General features: G+C 33.0%; 2 protein-coding genes across 4 annotated transcripts in view; one reads left to right on the forward strand and one right to left on the reverse strand.

The window, feature by feature from the left end:
• LOC144843042 (small ribosomal subunit protein eS26) overlaps positions 1-19479 on the forward strand; it is a 136090-nt gene that overhangs the window by 67594 nt on the left and 49017 nt on the right. The gene's annotated exons all lie outside the window — the stretch shown is intronic.
• LOC144842939 (sodium-driven chloride bicarbonate exchanger-like) overlaps positions 1-19479 on the reverse strand; it is a 48617-nt gene that overhangs the window by 28148 nt on the left and 990 nt on the right. Inside the window, exons 1-4 of one of the 2 annotated variants that reach the window (XM_078699569.1) lie at positions 18972-19064; positions 15039-15123; positions 11915-12082; positions 7134-7305 (exon numbers count right to left, since the gene is read on the reverse strand). In XM_078699569.1, the coding sequence (XP_078555695.1) occupies positions 7134-7305; positions 11915-12082; positions 15039-15120 (422 nt within the window). In that variant the 5' untranslated portion in view covers positions 15121-15123; positions 18972-19064. Of the gene's footprint in view, positions 1-7133; positions 7306-11914; positions 12083-15038; positions 15124-18971; positions 19065-19479 lie in introns of those variants that run through there. The other variant, XM_078699560.1, reaches the window with a different exon arrangement.

A 19479-nucleotide genomic window follows, 5' to 3' on the forward strand; every position in this document is an offset into this window, starting at 1 on the left:
TAGATGAATAAATACAAATACTTAAATATTTTCATAATGAATTTGATAGCATTGCTGTCTCTGCTATTGACACGGCAAACTCATTGTTGACCGGTAGACCCTATGGGGGTGTTGCAATATTGTATAGGAAATCACTCAGCAACATTATAAAACCAATCTCCTTTGATAATAGCAGGTTAATTGGTATTGAGCTTGGGGTAGATAGAAATAAGACATTAATGATTAATACGTATCTCCCATACGAGTGCGAGGAAAACTTTGTTATGTTTATGGAGTATCTTGGAAAATTAAATTCCATTGTAGAAGAATTTCCACTTGGAAAAGTAGTTATTCTGGGAGATTTTAACGCTGATCCAAAGAAACGTTTTGGTAAAGAATTAATACAGTTTGCTAATGAATATAATTTTATCATGACTGATTATGTATCACTTGGAATTGATTCTGATAATTTTACATATTTGAGTGATGCACACGGTACAACAAGCTGGCTTGATCATGTTGTTACATCATTCGGTGCTCATCAATGTATTTCTAATTTAAGCATTTTATATGATATTATTGGCTCAGACCATTTTCCTGTAGCGTTTGAATATTCAGTGCCAGCATATGATAACTTTTCCAACGAGGGCCTATATCCACACTGTAGTATTAACTCTGACTGTTATGTAAAAGTAAACTGGGACAAAGTATCAACAAATGATATCGATAAATATTGTATGATTACTGACCAACTTTTGAGTAGACTTAATGTAAGTAGTGAAGGTTTTACTTGCTCTCATGACAAATGTTCGAATGAGGAGCACATCAATAATATAGATAAGCTGTACAATGATGTTGTTAAGTGCCTTCAACAAGCATCTGATATTGCCTTCAGTAACTCAAAAAGGGGAAAGAATAATACTAATGCACATATCGTTCCTGGATGGAATGACCATGTCTCGGATTTACATAGTATTGCTAGAGAAGCCTTCTTGTTTTGGAAAGAGAATGGTAAACCCAGAAATGATCCATTATATGAAGCAATGAAAACATCTCGCTCTAGATTCAAATTAGCTCTTAGAACTTGTAAAGCTAATGAAAATCAACTCAGAGCAGATTCTATGGCCCAATCGTTTACTCAAAATGATTATCAATCTTTCTGGAAACAGATTAAGAAATCTAAAACCAACTCTAACATACTTTCCAACTCAATTGATCAGGCTAAAGGTGAAGATGAAATTTGTGAACAATGGGCTAATCATTATGAATCATTATTTAATTGTATCTCTGATGTTTCCAATGAAAAGTGTGTTAATGATACGTTATATACACATGCATACGACTGTTTATGTACTAATTCTTCGCAAGTTAATGATTTTATTAATAAACTCCCCATGGGTAAATCCCCTGGATTTGATGGTTTGACAGGCGAACACATTAGGTATGCGAGTAAGCGAATCTCTGTAGTCCTCAGTATATGTTTTAATGCCATGATATCTCATGGTCATGTGACAAAAGAGATATCTAAAGTTGTGCTCATACCAATTGTGAAATCTAAAACAGGGGATATTACAAGTAAAGACAACTACCGTCCTATTGCGCTTGCATGCGTGATGTCTAAAGTGTTTGAGTCTATTCTGATTTATATGTGTGGTGATACACTTGAATCAAATGACCGACAGTATGCGTTTAAAAATTGTCATTCAACTGAAACATGTATTTTTATTCTCAAACAGACAATCGAATTTTATAATAGAAATGGTAGCCCGATTTATGCCTGTTTTTTAGATGCCTCCAAAGCATTTGATCGTATTAATCATTGGACACTGTACAAGAAACTGATTAATAGGGGAACCCCCTTGTATGTAGTTAGAGTTCTTGTGTCTTGGTATACCAATCAAAGGTTTCATGTTCGGTGGGGAAAGTCACTGTCTAGAGACTTCCCAGTTACCAATGGTGTTAGACAAGGTGGAGTTATGTCTCCTTTACTTTTTAATATTTATATGGATGATTTAATTGTCAATCTCAGTATGTCTCGCAATGGATGCGAATTACACGGTATAAAACTAAACAACCTTAGTTACGCGGATGATATGGTACTTATTGCACCATCTGCCTCCGCATTACAACATCTAATTCATATGTGTGAAAAATACTCATTAACGCATGATATATTGTATAACAAGAAAAAATCTGTATGTATGTTATTCTGTCCTACAGTCAGGAAATTGTCAAAGCTTCCCACTTTAAACTTATTTGATTCGGAGCTTGACTTTGTTAGAGTTTTTAATTACTTGGGTCACACTTTGACACCCGATTTGAAAGATGATACGGATATCAAACGACAGTACAGGTCATTGTGCATAAGAGCTAATACACTTTGTAGAACTTTCTCAAAATGCTCTAAAAACATAAAGTGTTTTTTGTTTAAAACATATTGTAGTAACTTATACTGTGCCTCTTTGTGGGCAAATTTTAATGTAAAATCTATGGAAGCACTAAAGGTGTGCTTCAACAATGCCTTACGCCTGCTCCTTAATAAACCTAGGTCATGCAGTGCCAGCACCATGTTTGTAGAAAACCACATCTGCTCGTTCTACGAACTACAACGTAAGGTGGTGTTTGGCATGTTGTGCAGGTTAGGGAGGTCTGACAATATTGTCATAAAATGTATTCATGAATTTGCTTTTCCTTCATCCACTCTACGTAGTAGATGGATGAAGCTACTGTATAGTTCTAACCACGTGTCTATGTAACGTTGGTTTTTTTTTTCTTTCTTTATATATCTACATATTTATATATATATATGTGTATTCGTTATTTTTGTTGCTGAACTATGGAGAATTTTTTTTCCGAAATAAAAGATGAATGAATGAATGAATGAATGAATGGGTGTATGGAGTTCAATAAAGGCAAACCAGGCAAATCCCACGATGTGTTGTTTCTCAAGGGCATAGGCTACAGTACTACATATAACCTGACTAATGTACCTAATGTACAAGCAATATTATGTGACATTAACTTGCAGTTCATTAAATCAGTTTTTATTTTTGCACAACATTTATTTTAAAAACAGCACATTTTATTAGTGAATCCCAATGGACGCTAAATGAACTTAATGAATGAATGAACATCTGTATGACCTCTTGTACTGTATGCTGATATAGATGCTTTTGATGAAGATTACATCAGTGCTGTGACAACATTATGTGATACTGTAGATCATCATACGACATCAGGTGATACTATTAACTACTACAGATATAAGCTAAACAGGAAATAATAGTAATAATGAATAGTGTACAGTACATGGTTCAGGTAAGGTATCATGAATCTAAAAATAGACCTAGGCAACAACCTAGGAGTACCACATTGTGTCCACAAACTGGTAAAACTGTAACGATGAATAAAGTGAGGAAGCATATCACAATGTCCCCATGTGCACAATGAATTATTATGACGTAACAAATTCATAAGACCTATTGTGTAGGCTGTCGCAAATTGAAAGTCTCTTCATTGCATTGCAGTTCGGATATTAACAGGTACAATAGTGACAGTGGCGTCTTAATTCAAACTGTGGAGGTATACGTGTACGGTTCCTTTTTTTACTGTTAAATTCTTTCAAAGGACCTCATTGGAAACAAGTTCGTAGAAGACTTTTATGAGTTATCCTTGGCATCCTTCTTGTTTTATTCGGTCTTATGTCTCATGGTTTTTTATATATGCTATTTTTAATTGTATGTCTGTGATTTATTATGTACCGATGCCGAAATAAATCAAATCAAAATCAAATCAAATCGTATGTAATGTAGCCCTCTCATGTGAACTTTCAAGAGGCCGCACTGATTACCTTGTACAGCATACTGTATACTGTATAAGATTATTTTTCATCCTTGTGCTTATTCATGTGGACCATTTTGAAATTGGTCAACCTATCCACGTTGACCATTTTACATAAAACCTCAAAACAAGACTTAAACTATCCCACTGATCATGAATTACTATAATATAATTAAAAGAGTATGGACCAAAATAGACAACTATTACAATAGACTATAACCAATTAACTGTGTATCATTGATTGATTGACCTCTTATCCAGACTGATGACAGTGTGTAAATGTTAAAAGGTTGTACCAGATCAGATTGCTTTAACAGTCTCGTCCAATACATACTTGTATTTCTGTACTTTATAATAAAATGATATAGTTCATTAAGTCATTACTAATAATGATTTCTAGTATAGAGAGCCTTTTTTGCTTACTGTACAGTACTGTAGCAAGCCAATCAAAAGTTGCTCTGTTTTTTATTTTCTGAATATAAAAAACATGTCCATGCAAATACAGTAATAGGTATGGAATAATATGGTGCTGATACAGTATTCATTTTACATAACCTTAACACTTTTTTGTTCAGTTCAAAATCTTGTATCTTTTTAAGTAGGCCTAAAATATTATTTCTACATAACAGTAGTTAATTATACAAAGTGCAGTATCCAGTAGTCATCACTCACTTCAGATAAAAATAAAACCTCCTACTGTAGTTAGTCTACAATGATCTGTTATTAGTGAGCAAATATGGAATATGTTTAATGAACATTTTAGCAATAGCAATTTAGTGTTAAAAATAAACCAAATATAGATTAAATCATTCAAAGTGAGGGTATGTCTATTGTGTATAGAATAGAATACATACAGTATAAGATGGGGAGAATTATTGACTGTGAGTGAGGCAGAGCTGTTGAATACACAGGACAGGTACCCTTTCAACAAATGAAAATATTCTCAACATTCAGCAAATACAAAACATCCATCAATTTATTATTTCATTGAAATGGGAGAAAATAATGCACAGAACAGTACATCATAATATCAATATACTGTATTCCATAAAATTAAACTTGCAGCACTTCATGGTTAACCCATAGAAAGCACATTTTGCATTACGCTAATGCATTTTTAAATGTGTATTTTCTAAAAGTAGCTATAAAGACTTACTATATTAATACTTTAAAGAGAAGCAAAATTTGTATAATTCGCTAGTCTATTAGTCTGACTATTATTATCTTTTATTAATCTGTATTAGTTCTGTTTAAGTGTGCCAAAGACAAATTTATTCATTACTTTTTCAATATAGATAATCATCACTTTAGTGAAACTGTACTTCACACACCTAATACAATAGAACCTACATTTTTTGTAAAGTCACACTTTTTTTCCCTTCTTTCTCTTGTTGTGTAAAAGTATCAACTTATTACAAAAAGCAGCATCTTGGTTTGTACATTGCCTAGAGTGACACCTGTTTCATGATCAAAAACCTTAGCGCTATAATAGTTGGAGCATGGAGGAACATGATGTGCAAGGCAGGAAGAAGTAGAGAGATGGTGTAGCAGCCTGAAATGAGTGACAGTCAGTAACCCCTTGGAAGAGGGAAAAAGCTGACTCAAATAAAAGATGATAATATAACCAGAATTTCAATTTAGCCAGTAAATATAAATTGATTTTCAGTATTTACAGTAATTTTAAATTAAAAGACATCAAATCAACATAATGAAAATTTGAGGAGATACTTCATACTTAATGAGAAAACTTATCGAGATAATTCTATGAATAGAACAGTATGCTCGGAAATGTATTTGTTAATTGTTTTTTCAATCAATATAGCATATTGCTATGAACAGAAGGGATTGGTCAATGATTTCCACGAATTGATTATCAACAATTTGTATTTGTAATATTTGTAAGTGGTAATAACCTAAGCGTACAGTAAAACAATACAGTTAACATCCCCGTTTTGTACAAGAGTGTCCAGTTTTGGGCCTATACAAGAATGTCCAGTTTTGGGCCTGTACAAGAATGTCCAGTTTCGTGCCTGTACAAGAGTGTCCAGTTTCATGCCTGTACAAGAATGTCCAGTTTTGGGCCTGTACAAGAATGTCCAGTTTTGGGCCTTTACAAGAATGTCCAGTTTTGGGCCTGTACAAAAGTATCCAGTGTTGGGCCTGTACAGGAGTATCAAGTGTTGGGACAAGAGTGTCCAGTTTCGTGCCTGTACAAGAGTGTCAAGTTTTGGGCCTGTACAAGAGTATCAAGTTTTGGGCCTATACAAGAGTGTCAAGTTTTGGGCCTTTACAAGAATGTCCAGTGTTGGGCCTGTACAAGAGTGTCCAGTATTGTACCTATACAACAGTGTCCAGTGTTGGGCCTGTACAAGAGTGTCAAGTTTTGGGCCTGTACAAGAGTATCCAGTGTTGGGCCTGTACAAGAGTATCAAGTTTTGGGCCTATACAAGAGTGTCAAGTTTTGGGCCTTTACAAGAATGTCCAGTGTTGGGCCTGTACAAGAGTGTCCAGTATTGTACCTATACAACAGTGTCCAGTGTTGGGCCTGTACAAGAGTGTCAAGTTTTGGGCCTGTACAAGAGTATCCAGTGTTGGGCCTGTACAAGAGTGTCAAGTTTTGGGCCTGTACAAAAGTATTCAGTGTTGGGCCTGTACAAGAGTATCAAGTGTTGGGCCTGTACAAGAGTGTCCAGTTTTGGGCCTGTACAAGAGTGTCAAGTTTTGGGCCTGTACAAGAGTATCCAGTGTTGGGCCTGTACAAGAGTGTCAAGTTTTGGGCCTGTACAAAAGTATTCAGTGTTGGGCCTGTACAGGAGTATCAAGTGTTGGGCCTGTACAAGAGTGTCCAGTTTTGGGCCTGTACAAGAGTGTCCAGTATTGTACCTATACAACAGTGTCCAGTTTTGGGCCTGTACAGTACAAAGGTATCCAGTGTTTGGCCTGTACAAGAGTGTCCAGTTTTGGGCCTGTACAAGAGTGTCCAATATTGTACCTATACAAGAGTGTCCAGTTTTGTGCCTGTACAGTACAAAGGTATCCAGTGTTTGGCCTGTACAAGAGTGTCCAGTTTTGGGCCTGTACAAGAGTGTCCAAGATTGTACCTATACAAGAGTGTCCAGTTTTGTGCCTGTCCACAAAATTGTGAATGATGCGATATTAATTCAAAATGCAACCAGGTGTCAAGTTAATTAAACGTCAGAATATCATTACCATTTCAAGTTTTCTTTAATTTATCAACTATTAATAAAAAATATAAGCAGCATAATGGTAATGATGAGTTAGAAATTAAAAAATCAAATGTATTTTCCCCTCACCTGGCTGTTTCTTTCCATTCTGGTAATTCCCCATCAGCCCCCTGATATAGCTCATCCATCTCTGTAAACACGTCATGTATTTCATGCTCACCGTCATCACCGTTTTCATCCTCACCTAATATGAAGCGTACTCGTTCTTTCGGTTGCTCAACGTACTCTGTACATGGTGGCTCTATGAGAAAATAATTTCAAATTTGTTAATGAACATCATAAAGATTATATTTTTAAATGCGAAAAGAAAGTTTTTGGCTTCCTTTAGGGTTAGTGTTAAAAGTGATTGTAACCATAGGAATATTTAGCATTAACAACTTAATTTATAATAGGAATTAGCATAATTTGTGTAAAACTTGACATAATAGGCTAGCTTATTTAAGCATCTTTCACACCAGCTACATTCGGACTCCCGCAAATAAAATCCCTCTTAATTTCTCAACGCGGCTACTGTACAGTATTTATTTATTTATTTATTACTATCTTTACTGAGGGTAGCCTATCCAGTTCCAAATAGAACTGATCATTCAGGGCCCTCGATAAAACATACATACAGTACAACACATAAAATATTAAATATTCAAATGACATAATATATATTAAAGGCTTAAAATTTACAATGATTATATAAAATTCATATAAAAGTTAAAATCGTTGACAGATAAAAAATATATATAAACATAGAACGAACAATATTAACTGGAAATAAATTTTTTAAGTTCACGTTTAAAGGAAATAACATTTTCAGATTGTCGAATGATTTTAGGAATCATATTAAAATACATAGGCGCTTTATAACTGAAACATTGTTTAAAAATCTCTAAAGAAGGTCGAGGAATAATATAATTGCAATTAGAGATGGATCTGGTAGTAGGTCGACCTCCGGGCTGAGTCCTGGTTAATCTTCCACTCACTACGTGGCTAGGTCACCCTCTTGAAATGGTAAATAATTCAATAAATAAAATCAGTAGTAGAGGCCTACAATATTCATTTTCAAAACATTGCTTTATTTTTTTTCTTTACATTCTTATTATTTAGGTGATTGATGATGAAGTCTCAATTATATAAAAGTTGATGAATGCTTTGATACTAAATACAGTTGTTTTTTTATTATGATTGCAGTTGTACTAAGCATGCATACTAATTACCTATCTACGTCACTGAGAGCTAGCTTCATCATATCACATTATATAATTAATTAATTGTATGATTACTATGGTAACTAAAGTGATCATTTATTATAAAATTATCTAGGGTCTGTCCCGTTAAACTATTACATTTTTAACTAGACATGAAACTCGTCACTTTGACGAGTTAGTTATCCGCACAACGACAAACGCCACGTGCACGTCATACGTTGGAATATTGCACACAGATAAAGATTATGGCATTATGACAAGAACTGAAGAATATGATATGCTGTTAGTGCTGAATTCTGTCAATTTGTGTCATATAGTATATACATGCAAAGAGTATAATCTGTATACATATTACATACAGTGTAGAATAGGTGAAATTACGGGACCCGCCATTTATTCCAATTTTTAACATGGCGACGGTATCAAAATGAAACACTTAAATAGCAATTTCTGGAGGAAATTATCTCAGGAACAACATATTAACGTGTAGAAGAAATTTGAATACGTAAAATATAGATGCGCACCCTTTTAAATGTGATGAACTATTACGCAAAATATGAAAATACGACTTTTTTTATTCAACTGGCCATATGATGACGTCACAACATCCGATTGGCAAAATGTTTACATGAATTCGTATCTACAATCCAATAGCTTCCAGAAAACGTTTTAATCGTGATTATCACATTTTATTCTTACGAGCTATTACAGATTAAAATTTACTGTAAAGATGAAATTAATGACCCACGTAATTAAAATTTTTAGGCATGATGACGTCATAAAAATTAAAATATTTTTATCTCATGCTAAAGAAAGTTGATTGACCTACACAATATATAAATTTAGGAGAAAAAGGAATACAGATAAGCGTGATGCGCTCCATTGAATGTGATGAGCAATAACGAAAGAGACAAAATCCTAATTTTTACATTCGTGTGGCCATACGATGACGTCACAATGTTTTTTTAGCCTTATCGATGCATGATCCGATATCTACAACTCATCAACTTCTAGATTTTGTAATAAAAATAAATGGTTCACGGTTTACTTTAGAAACTATGACTGTTTAAAAAAAGACATAATTTTGACGATTTTTTAAGCTTTTTCATAAAAAACGCGCACGAATTGTCTAATTCAACGTGTTCGTATGGCGTTATTTAAACTGGAAAAGGTCTAAATTGTTTTCAAAATTACTAGGAAAGACTTGAAAAATATAATTCAAGAGAAAAAAATATGTTTTTAACGCTACGTGCGCACCGCGTGCGTAAAAAATTGCGCGCCCGTGGGAATTTTTGACATGCTCAAAATGACAAGAAACGCATAAAAAGTTGATTAGAAATTAATTTTGCGCATTTTGAAATTTTAAATGCGCGTGCGCGCGTAACTTCTTGTGAAACATGCCATTTTTAATCCGTAGAAAGTTTGCCCCTGATATGACTTAAATTTTGTCAAAGTGTCAATACTAAATGACTTTTGGTTTTTAATCTATAATCAATCATTGAAATTCATAAAATTGCGCGTAAGTCACGTTGCGCAACTATGACGTCATTCAAAAATAGGAGGTGCACAACTTCACGTAAATGCCCATATGTTGTCAAAGTTATGAAATGTTATGTTTACACATTTTAGAGAAACGCGACTCACAAAAAGGAAGGAAGGATCCAAGAATAATACAGAAAAAAACTATTGATCCCATACAATAACAAGGAGTTATCCGCTTGGTATACCAAGCGGATAACTAATGAGTTTGTATTCACAGACAGGAAGTACAATCATTTACAGATTTGAAAAACAGAAGGAAAACTGGTTTATTTATAACAACATAATTCTTCATGTATCTATCTCTATAAAAATAATCTATTTGACAACAACAATGGTTAGTAGAAGTACTGTATTATTGTTATAGAAATCAATAGTATTTTAGTACCTGGGATGCTTCAACCAGTATCTTGTAATGTTAGTGTCAGCAGGAGAGGATCTTTTGTAACAGAATCCTACAGAAGTGTCATATTAAACCTGAACTTTATTTTTATTGTTGTACATTAGTCCATTATCACAATTATTATGCTTAAATTAAATTCTGCTTGCGGCAATAAAATAGGACAAAAAAATATATACTGCAGTATTGTCCATGCGCATGTACTGTAGATACTGTAGAGCGTAATGTGCACAGCCATACAATAAGTAAGCAATATTGTAGTAGTGAATGTCATTCATACCTGTACAGTATACAGTACTGAACAGAAGGGGAGAATTTGATCAGTCCGACAAAAAAAAAAAAAAAAACCTGCTTTTATTTATCAACAAATTCAATTTACTAAAAAAACCCACACATTCTATCAGAAACTATTTTCATACTATTTTTGTTTTAAATGTGTTATTGTTATGTTCGATATTATACAATTATGAATGATCTTTGTGTATACAATTTTCAATATTTTCTTCAAAAACAGGTTACTAAACAATGATTGTTAAGTAACCTTGAAGTTCATTTTTCAAAAGTATTAACAATCGAAGACACCAGACATTATCACTGGTATCATAAAATTTTGAAGATAAACTTAGAGTATACTGTATTATGTCATCGATGCTTAATTACCAATTCATTGTACAGTATGCTGCAGTTTACAATACTTTTTGATTATATCAATATTAAATGTTTGTTTTCTGGTTGATTGAATTCAGTTATTTTTACTATCCACTAAAGATTTTTACGACATTCTAAGAACACAGAAACATTTCGATTCTGAGAGTATGTTATAAAAAACATGATATAATAATCGGCCTCTATGTAAGTTTATTTAATTTGAATTCTCACAGGCACAATAAATAGTATACTGTACATACTAAGTATTAACTAACAAAAAAATAAATGGTAAATACTGTACACTAGTAGAAAAGATTAAATGAAAGGATCATAGACAATTTTGGGCTTTAAATAAGACACAGGTTCAGAGCATACAGTACTGTACTGTAGTACTAGTGATAGAAGTCTTCTCAGATAAGGACTTAAAACTAGAGGTCTAGTATACATATCTCGCTCATGTGCACTTTATAAGAACCCAGTAAAAATCATGTATATACACTAATATGAAGAATTAGACTCTTCATTCATATTTTCTAAGTTGAACAGTAAGTACAGTAGTGGTAACTAGTACTATAACATCACTGTCAATATATGGATAGTGTGTCACTCTTTCAGTATTTCACCAGTTCATCTAATTTACATAACCAGTGATAACAAATACAGATAAGATAAGTCCATTTCTAAAATCAAGATACAAACAGATGGAAAGCACTCCATAATTAGAACCTTTATCTAATTTCTACTTAATTGTCAGCTGTGATAGACCGCCCACATAATTCACTACCTTTTACTATAAATATGCTTAATCTATTTCCTCTATAATTAGCTAGAAATCACAGAGAATAGCAACGTGCTAGTGGGTTAAAAGTTCAGTTCAGTATGGGTTAACATAATTTCCTAGCTAACATGGTAAATAGCTCAGTTGGTGTGTGACGAATTTCCTCTGCGAGTACATTTAAATGCATCATATACGTAGGTGTCGACTCCTGGGTGAAGGTGGTGGGCAGGGTGCCACTTAGATTGTTAAAAAGGATCGTGACGTGATGCCTAATATCATGACTTACCTACTGGTGTTGCCCTCGTTGTTGGTGGAGTTGCTCCTCCAATCTGTATAGATATCCCATTGCCATCATCATCTCCGTTACCTTTCTTCTTCTTACTTCGGTGCTTATGTTTGTGTCTATTTTTAGATTTTAAAGGTATGTGAACGCCAACAAACACAGCACGATGTCCTAAAATAACACAATATGGAATATTAAAGAATGTTTTAATCGATAAATAAAGTGTGTAAGTACAGTACAGCTCCCAAGTCTGTGAAAAAAAAAGTGAATTTCGAGTCCTGATGGGTCAGTATTCCCTACTACAGAACCAAAGTAATCACAAGTTTATTTCTTTCTTCTTTATAATAAATACCTGTCAGTATTACAAAAGCAGAAACACAAAAACACAAGAAATACCTACCACACCTCTATTACATGGAAAGGGTAAAAGGACAATCAAAGGTGATAATTGTCTCCAATACACTAAATAACAATAAATTATTTACTGTTGAAAACTGAAGTATTGGATTATTTTTTGAAGAAAATAATTAAGTAATTAACAAATTCAAATAATTTTAATTGCAACATACAGTACTGCAAATCACATTTGATAATTAGACACACAGTATAGGGATACGTACCTGTATACTTCTGTATAAACTATAATCAAATAAAACTTATATATGATATTCAGTCAGTGTAATCATATACATCAAGAAACGCAAGATAATAAATGAAAATTTTCAGCAAAAATAAACTGCTTTGTCATCTACACTTAATAGATTGAGAGATTTTCAATGATAAGGCCTTACATGTATTATTAACCTTATTTAAAAAACATCAGATAATATAAAAATCTATATAACCCCCCTTGAAAATGAATCAACATTACAGTATGCTTATGACAATAAAGCTACTATAGTACTCTAAAGGAGTACTAGTAGTATTTCAGATTATATGTATCAAGCCAATGATACTGTAGTCAAACACATATCAAAAAAGCAAACAGAACAAACATTATGGCTGTGTATTATTTTACAGATTTATTTGAATTAATTATTTATTCAACTAGTTTAGCTCAGTCATCAATTTGAATAAAATATTAGACCAAATTTCTTTATGACAATAACAGACAAAGTTGACAATTGAATTTAAATAAAAGATGCAACCTTTATAACAATACATACAAAATGAAAACCTACAGTAACTCAGAGAAATTATTCCATAAACTTTTACTTAATTTTGACTTAATTAAGGAAATGTTTACTATTATTGATTAAAGGCAATAATAAATAAATTGAGATCTACTGTAAAGCGGGTTCAAGTTCTTTTTTTTTTCCTAACAGCAGAAAGTGTACATTTCACTTGAGTCATTCACTCTGAATGCATAATGCTTGATTTTTAGATGGCATAGGGCTGTGAAAGATGGGCTACTAAAAATAAAATACAAACCACCTGCCACCGGGTACCCATTTATACACCTCGGCAGAGAGAGACCAACGTACTGTAAGTATCTTGCCTAAGGATACAAACAATGCTGTGAGAGTTGGATTCAAACTCATGATCTATAATCCAATGTTCAACAGACTGCATCACACGCCCTCACCACACAGCAGAAATACAGCCTTACTGTATAAGTAAACATTGTCATTAATTAGGTTTATATACAGTACAGAAAGAAATTACTGCTTCGTATCTACGCGTAGCCTACGCGTAGGTAGATCGTAGGTCATTGTTCTGTCCTACGATGTATTGTTCGTAGCCTACGATGTATTGTTTGTAACCTACGATGTATTGTTTGTAGCCTACGATGTATTGTTCGTAGCCTACGATGTATTGTTCTCTCCTACGATGTATTGTTCGTAGCCTACGATGTATTGTTCGTAGCCTACGATGTATTGTTATGAAAATTATTTAGGCGCGCCTACGTAGGGTGGTTCGTAGGGTTAGTAAACACCATTGTCATTGCCTTTAGAAGCATTGACAATGCAAACAAACGATGTATTGTTTGCTAATTAAAATCCTATCTAAAGTTAGTAGACGTCAATTTTTGTAACCGCCCTATGCATCGGTTATCCTAATTTGGACGGAAATCCGCAGACGAAATGACATCGGGCCGGTGGACCTCAGCTCACGTAGAGAGAGTCGAGGCTAGCCTGTTTCGGCGGCCTACACTAAAAATTATTTAATCCTACCTTGGAATTCCTACGAATTATAAAAACAACGACACCTAACCTAACAAAATATATGCAAAACAAATATATATTCCATATTAAGATTTAACATAGGCCTGGCTTAGGCCTTTTAAAATGATTACGACATGTGTATAGAAAAAAGCCCGACCAGAATTTGGAGTGGAAAAAACATGTGAGCAGTTTCAGAGAGAGAGTATTATGTTTCATGTCATGTGACACAAAATCCAGGTACACGATCTTATTAATCGTCGTCAGACCGGCAACCACCCTCTCGTACTAAGTTAAAAAAAACACGTGAACGATTGCGGTAAAGCAGAGAGTATCGCGTTTCATGCCATGTGACCAAAAAAACTAGGTTTGTATTAATTACGGTCTTCTGTCGGCAGTCTTTTTGAGCGACCGATTGAACGTTCTGATACTATATTTAGAATGAATTGTTTACAATCTTTTTTTCTCGGCATCGTTTCTGGATGGACTAGACGTTCGCTATATTAGTTGGCCTGTTCGTTGCGGTTCACCTGTGTTGGATCGTGTCTCTACGTTTACATGGTGGGAAATTTATATTCGCCGTTGAGTAGGTAAACATGCACGAAGGAAAAGATTACGATTAAAAAATATTATTTATTTTTTAGTAATTTACAACTTGGTCCTCCGCCAGTTAAATTTAACACATTAATTTCACACCTTCTTAATTACTTCACTAAGAACATCGCAGAGTTGTTTATATAGGTTACGAACTCCCTACGAAGTTCAGAAAGTAGCTCATTGAAAGTTGTTTATTGAGGTTACGAAGCCAAACAATGGAACCTACGAAGCCAACAACGTAGCCTACGTTCTATCTACGAAGCTACTTCGTAGGAAAAGTTGCAGTACTTTCTTTCTGTACTGTAGTTCCACTATCACCAGGATCTCCAAGTTACAGAACAAAAAATCAATTACAAACTAGAAATTACCTGCAATTTCTCCTTCCAAGTCACTCTGAAAATGCCTGGCCTGCTGGTTGCCTTGATCTACTACAGGTCCTGGATCTTCCATATCCTGAAAAAAAAGAAGTTAATTTACAGTTAAACTCTTTATCATACAGAGCAGATGAAATCTAAATGATACAACTGTAGATGTATATCTATGAAGTTCAACAATACAGTACTGTAGCTAATAGAAAATGAGACAAGGATATCGTTATAACATTACAGTGCTGACTTCAGGAAGAAATCAATATACAATGACTTCTGAGAACTGAGAGTATAGCAGCCTTTAATACTGTATACTTACAGTAATTAAGTTTCCATTGCACTAACTTCCATCAGCCCTGATCAACTATATACTATAATAATATACACTGTCTGATAAAACACACTCTAGACAGACAAAATACTTATTTGAACAGCAAGATAACAGTCTATATTACGTATATTTTTAATTCTGATATCAAGTTAGATGTCCTTTAGATCCGGTTCAAGAATACTTTATATTAGATGATTAAGCACTAATATTGAACAATTTAAAGGTTATTTAAATAATCAACTTGAACATAAGTAGGCCTAACCATTAAGGTGCATAGTACATTAATACAATGCTTTATTCCTCTACTGACCAAAGTAATTATTCATCAATTGTAATTGCTTTTTAATAACTGAGCTACTTTTGATACAGGTTGGTATACAAAAACCAACAAAAGTATTAAGAATACTCTCAAAGTAGGCTACTGTAGTGCTGTACATTACATTTAATTTACATAAACAAATACAGGATGTCATTATCAATATCATCAGGTGATAACAATAGCTTGATAATTCCATTTAAAAAAGTTATTTCAACATGTATTTACTGCACAGTATGTCATCATTCTTGTATTTCATTTCTTGGGAGTACTGAATAGTATGTACCATTGTGCAATACATTAATGTATGTTTTAAGTATTTAGTTGTATTCTGTTTATTTATTTATTACTTATTTTGCTATTGCTCAATTGTATTGCAGTATTCTGTATTAATAAGTAACTGTATTAGACAGGAAGAAAAAGACAATAGATTTAATCTGATTTTGAAAATTTAAACATAAAGTGTTCATGGAGGAAACCGAAAAACGTTATAGACGTCACTTTGATTTATAGCAAATTATTTTTTAAAAGAAACAGTGAACAGAAATTTCCAAAAATCAAATAAGAAAACAAAAATACTCTTTGTGAGTGAGTAGTTCAGTGTACTGTACTTTACCTAGAGTTATTGTACTGTGCATGCAGATGCAAAATTATATGTACAGTATACAATTAGTCAATATGAAGAATATAGTAACTGTACTATTTAAAGATGTATTGTCCCTTGAAACACAAAAAATGGAAAACAAAATTTTCTAAATTTAAATTGGCCATATCAAAGTAATATTAAAGTTATTCACTTTAAGTCGAAAATTTGAGCCAAAAACAACAAGTTTACGTAATTAACAGGTAAATTAATTTGATTACATTTCGTCTGGAAAATCATCACGAGCGAAAGTAAACAAAGATTTCAAATCACGAGTATGCATTATGCATGAGACTAATTGGGATTGTTTACAACTCGTCACGGTTGAGAAGGTGTTTTCACACAGATCGCGAGGAAGTTTTATGATTATGCATACAGAGTAGCCAAACAAACGCGTTGCATTATGAGATATGTTTTGATCAAAAACTTTGACTGGAAGTCAAAGTTATTTTTTGAACAAAAAAACGTCTGTATTTCAGTTAAATTATTATTTTTTGACTAATTTTTGGTGAAAGTTAATTAAACTATTATGATACTTCAAAATGACCCACTTTTTTTCGAAATATTAAAAAAAAAATTTTTTTGGAATTAGTCAAAGGGACAATACATCTTTAAATTAAATAAAAAAGAATATGAAAAGCAGAATTTTAAAATACAACAATTACCTTTTTCTTGACCATGGTTAAATTAATAATGTACTGTAATAGTTTATTCAAAAATCCTTGTGGAGTCTAGAGTACAGTAGTATTTCCAATCGTTATAACAATTTTTCAAAACAATCTGCCTTCTACTACACTATTTATCCAACTATGACAAGATGTCAAAGGATACAGTATCACAATTATTGACCTTATGAAATTTGTTCTTCCTTGAATTACAACAGGATTGAACAATGTAAGTTGTGCTTTGTTTCCTAATTCAGGCCATAGGAATTTATATCCAATTAAGTTTTTAATACTGTAACTTCACAGCTTTATAATATCTTCTTATAGAACCTTGGTTTTTATTAATTCTGTATCGATCATAAATATAAAACAGGAAACAATGTGTATTAATGATGGAAAAAAAACATAAAGTGCTCCAGGCAATTAGATTTGGATAGTTTAAGTTTGTGATCCTGCTACAGTATATCAGTTTTGTATTATTAAAGACATCTTCCCTACGTTTTTTAGATTTATTTTAAGATCACAAACAATATTTAATGTAAAAATAATACTATATGGTCTTATTGCGATAACTTTTTTCGTCTTTAAATGGTTAAAAATGTGAAAAATAAGTCGATTCTAATAATTATAGTGGCCCGCTATAAATCCCAAAATGCATGGAGCGCGGATTGATATTTCAAAGATATCTTTAGTAATAATTTCCGTAAGTTTCGTAACATTTTTAGTAGTTTAGTTTAATGTTTTTTATTGTATATGTTCGTGTTTGTCTGTGTTCCCTCCTGTAAGTGGTGAACCATGAGTTTACTGTTGGTTGGGAAATGAATAAATAAAATGTGGAGGCGCTGCGATAGTTTTTGCCTACAGTACAGTATATGCTTTATACATACACTGTGTTTTTTTCGATGGATTTTTTAGGCAATCAAAGCAATACAATGATGTACAGTACTGTAGGCCAATCTTTTGGCTACAACGTCATCTCTGCAAGATGGCTTCTGTAGCATGAAAATCATGTATTGAATACACCTAGAGTTAACACTTTGACTGCCAGAGGTTTTTCCAGTTAGAAACTGCCACCGCCAGCGTTTATAGCCCAATTCGATGTTTTTATTAAAGCTGATTGAAACTATGTATGTCATCTGATTTACATGTAATAAAATAATCATAAAGATTTTAGCTTTACAATGGTACCAAGAACGATTTTCAAATCGCAATATGTAAATCGTAATAGTAAAATGAAAGTATGATGATATGCAAAACCCTACTGTGGTAAATAAGATTCTTCATAATTTGACCTTAAATTTTATATCCCATCCCTGTTTTTCACAAATATGTTATGTTATCAGGGGTCATACATTTTGAATTTAAAAAACTGATTGGGATTATTCCGAAATTGAAGACCACTCTCTGTAATAAGAGATGTTGTTTGTTGTTGATGCGTTGTGAGGAATGAAAAGTTTAACAATATTTTAACTGATTTTAACATGTTTCTAGAAAGAAAAAAAAGAAAGCATGTTAATAAATAAAATGTAATTGACATTATTTGATATCATAATAAGCCCCCACCAGACGATACCACCAAGCGTGGATTTATATACTGTGTAGTAGGTAGATAGTATGACTGGTTATTATTAGTTATAAAATATAAATCAATGCTTAACACCATAAAAAACAAGTATGAACTTGAAATGAATCGGACTCCTCCCTAACGCCATCATATGCAGACTATCCTAGGCCTATTATGCGTCTTTTGTTTCACGAGGAAGTTTACCTTGCTTTCATCCGACGCTGGAGAGCGTAAAGCAAGTCGTGAATTCTTGGTCTCATCTTCAAACATTTACCAATTCGCTAGGCCTAGCTAAATCTACCAAATTACCTGTCAATTAATTCTTTTTTATAAAAATAAAGAACAGGTAATTAAAGCTATATTGCTGACAAAATAACCATTGTAACATTTATTATAATTAGCTTAGTCTCATACCTCTATTTTATTATGTATTATTCACCTCATCAAAAATGATTGTTTTGGACCTCCGTGATATCATCAGCGCACACACACACAATTCAAGAAACTCGAGCACGTTAAAACACACTTCACTAGCTCACAACAGTTATTGCGGAATCGTCCATTATATACAAACAAAATACAGTTTTGCCCTGCGTCTATTCAATTTGAATGTTCACAATAAAAACAAGTTATCAATTATTATATTTTTATGATATCTATTTTATTCAAGGTATGTTATTGAGTAATGACAACAAAGGTCCATTCGTAAACAATCTATTGTGTTAGGCTTACCCCCAATCTAAAATTGGATTATCCCACAATTAGTGTTGTGAATTCTTTTACACAGTATCAGAACAGCTGATTGGTGTACAATGGTTTTTTTTCAGTGTGTCCTTTTGTGGCTTTTCTTAACCGGTAGTACATTGTTTTATCCTTTTGTTCTTCTACTTCCACAATAAAAAGGATAATAATATTAAGAAAT

Source organism: Antedon bifida, chromosome 1, assembly GCF_963402885.1.
Source record: "Antedon bifida chromosome 1, ecAntBifi1.1, whole genome shotgun sequence".
NCBI lineage: Eukaryota > Metazoa > Echinodermata > Crinoidea > Comatulida > Antedonidae > Antedon > Antedon bifida.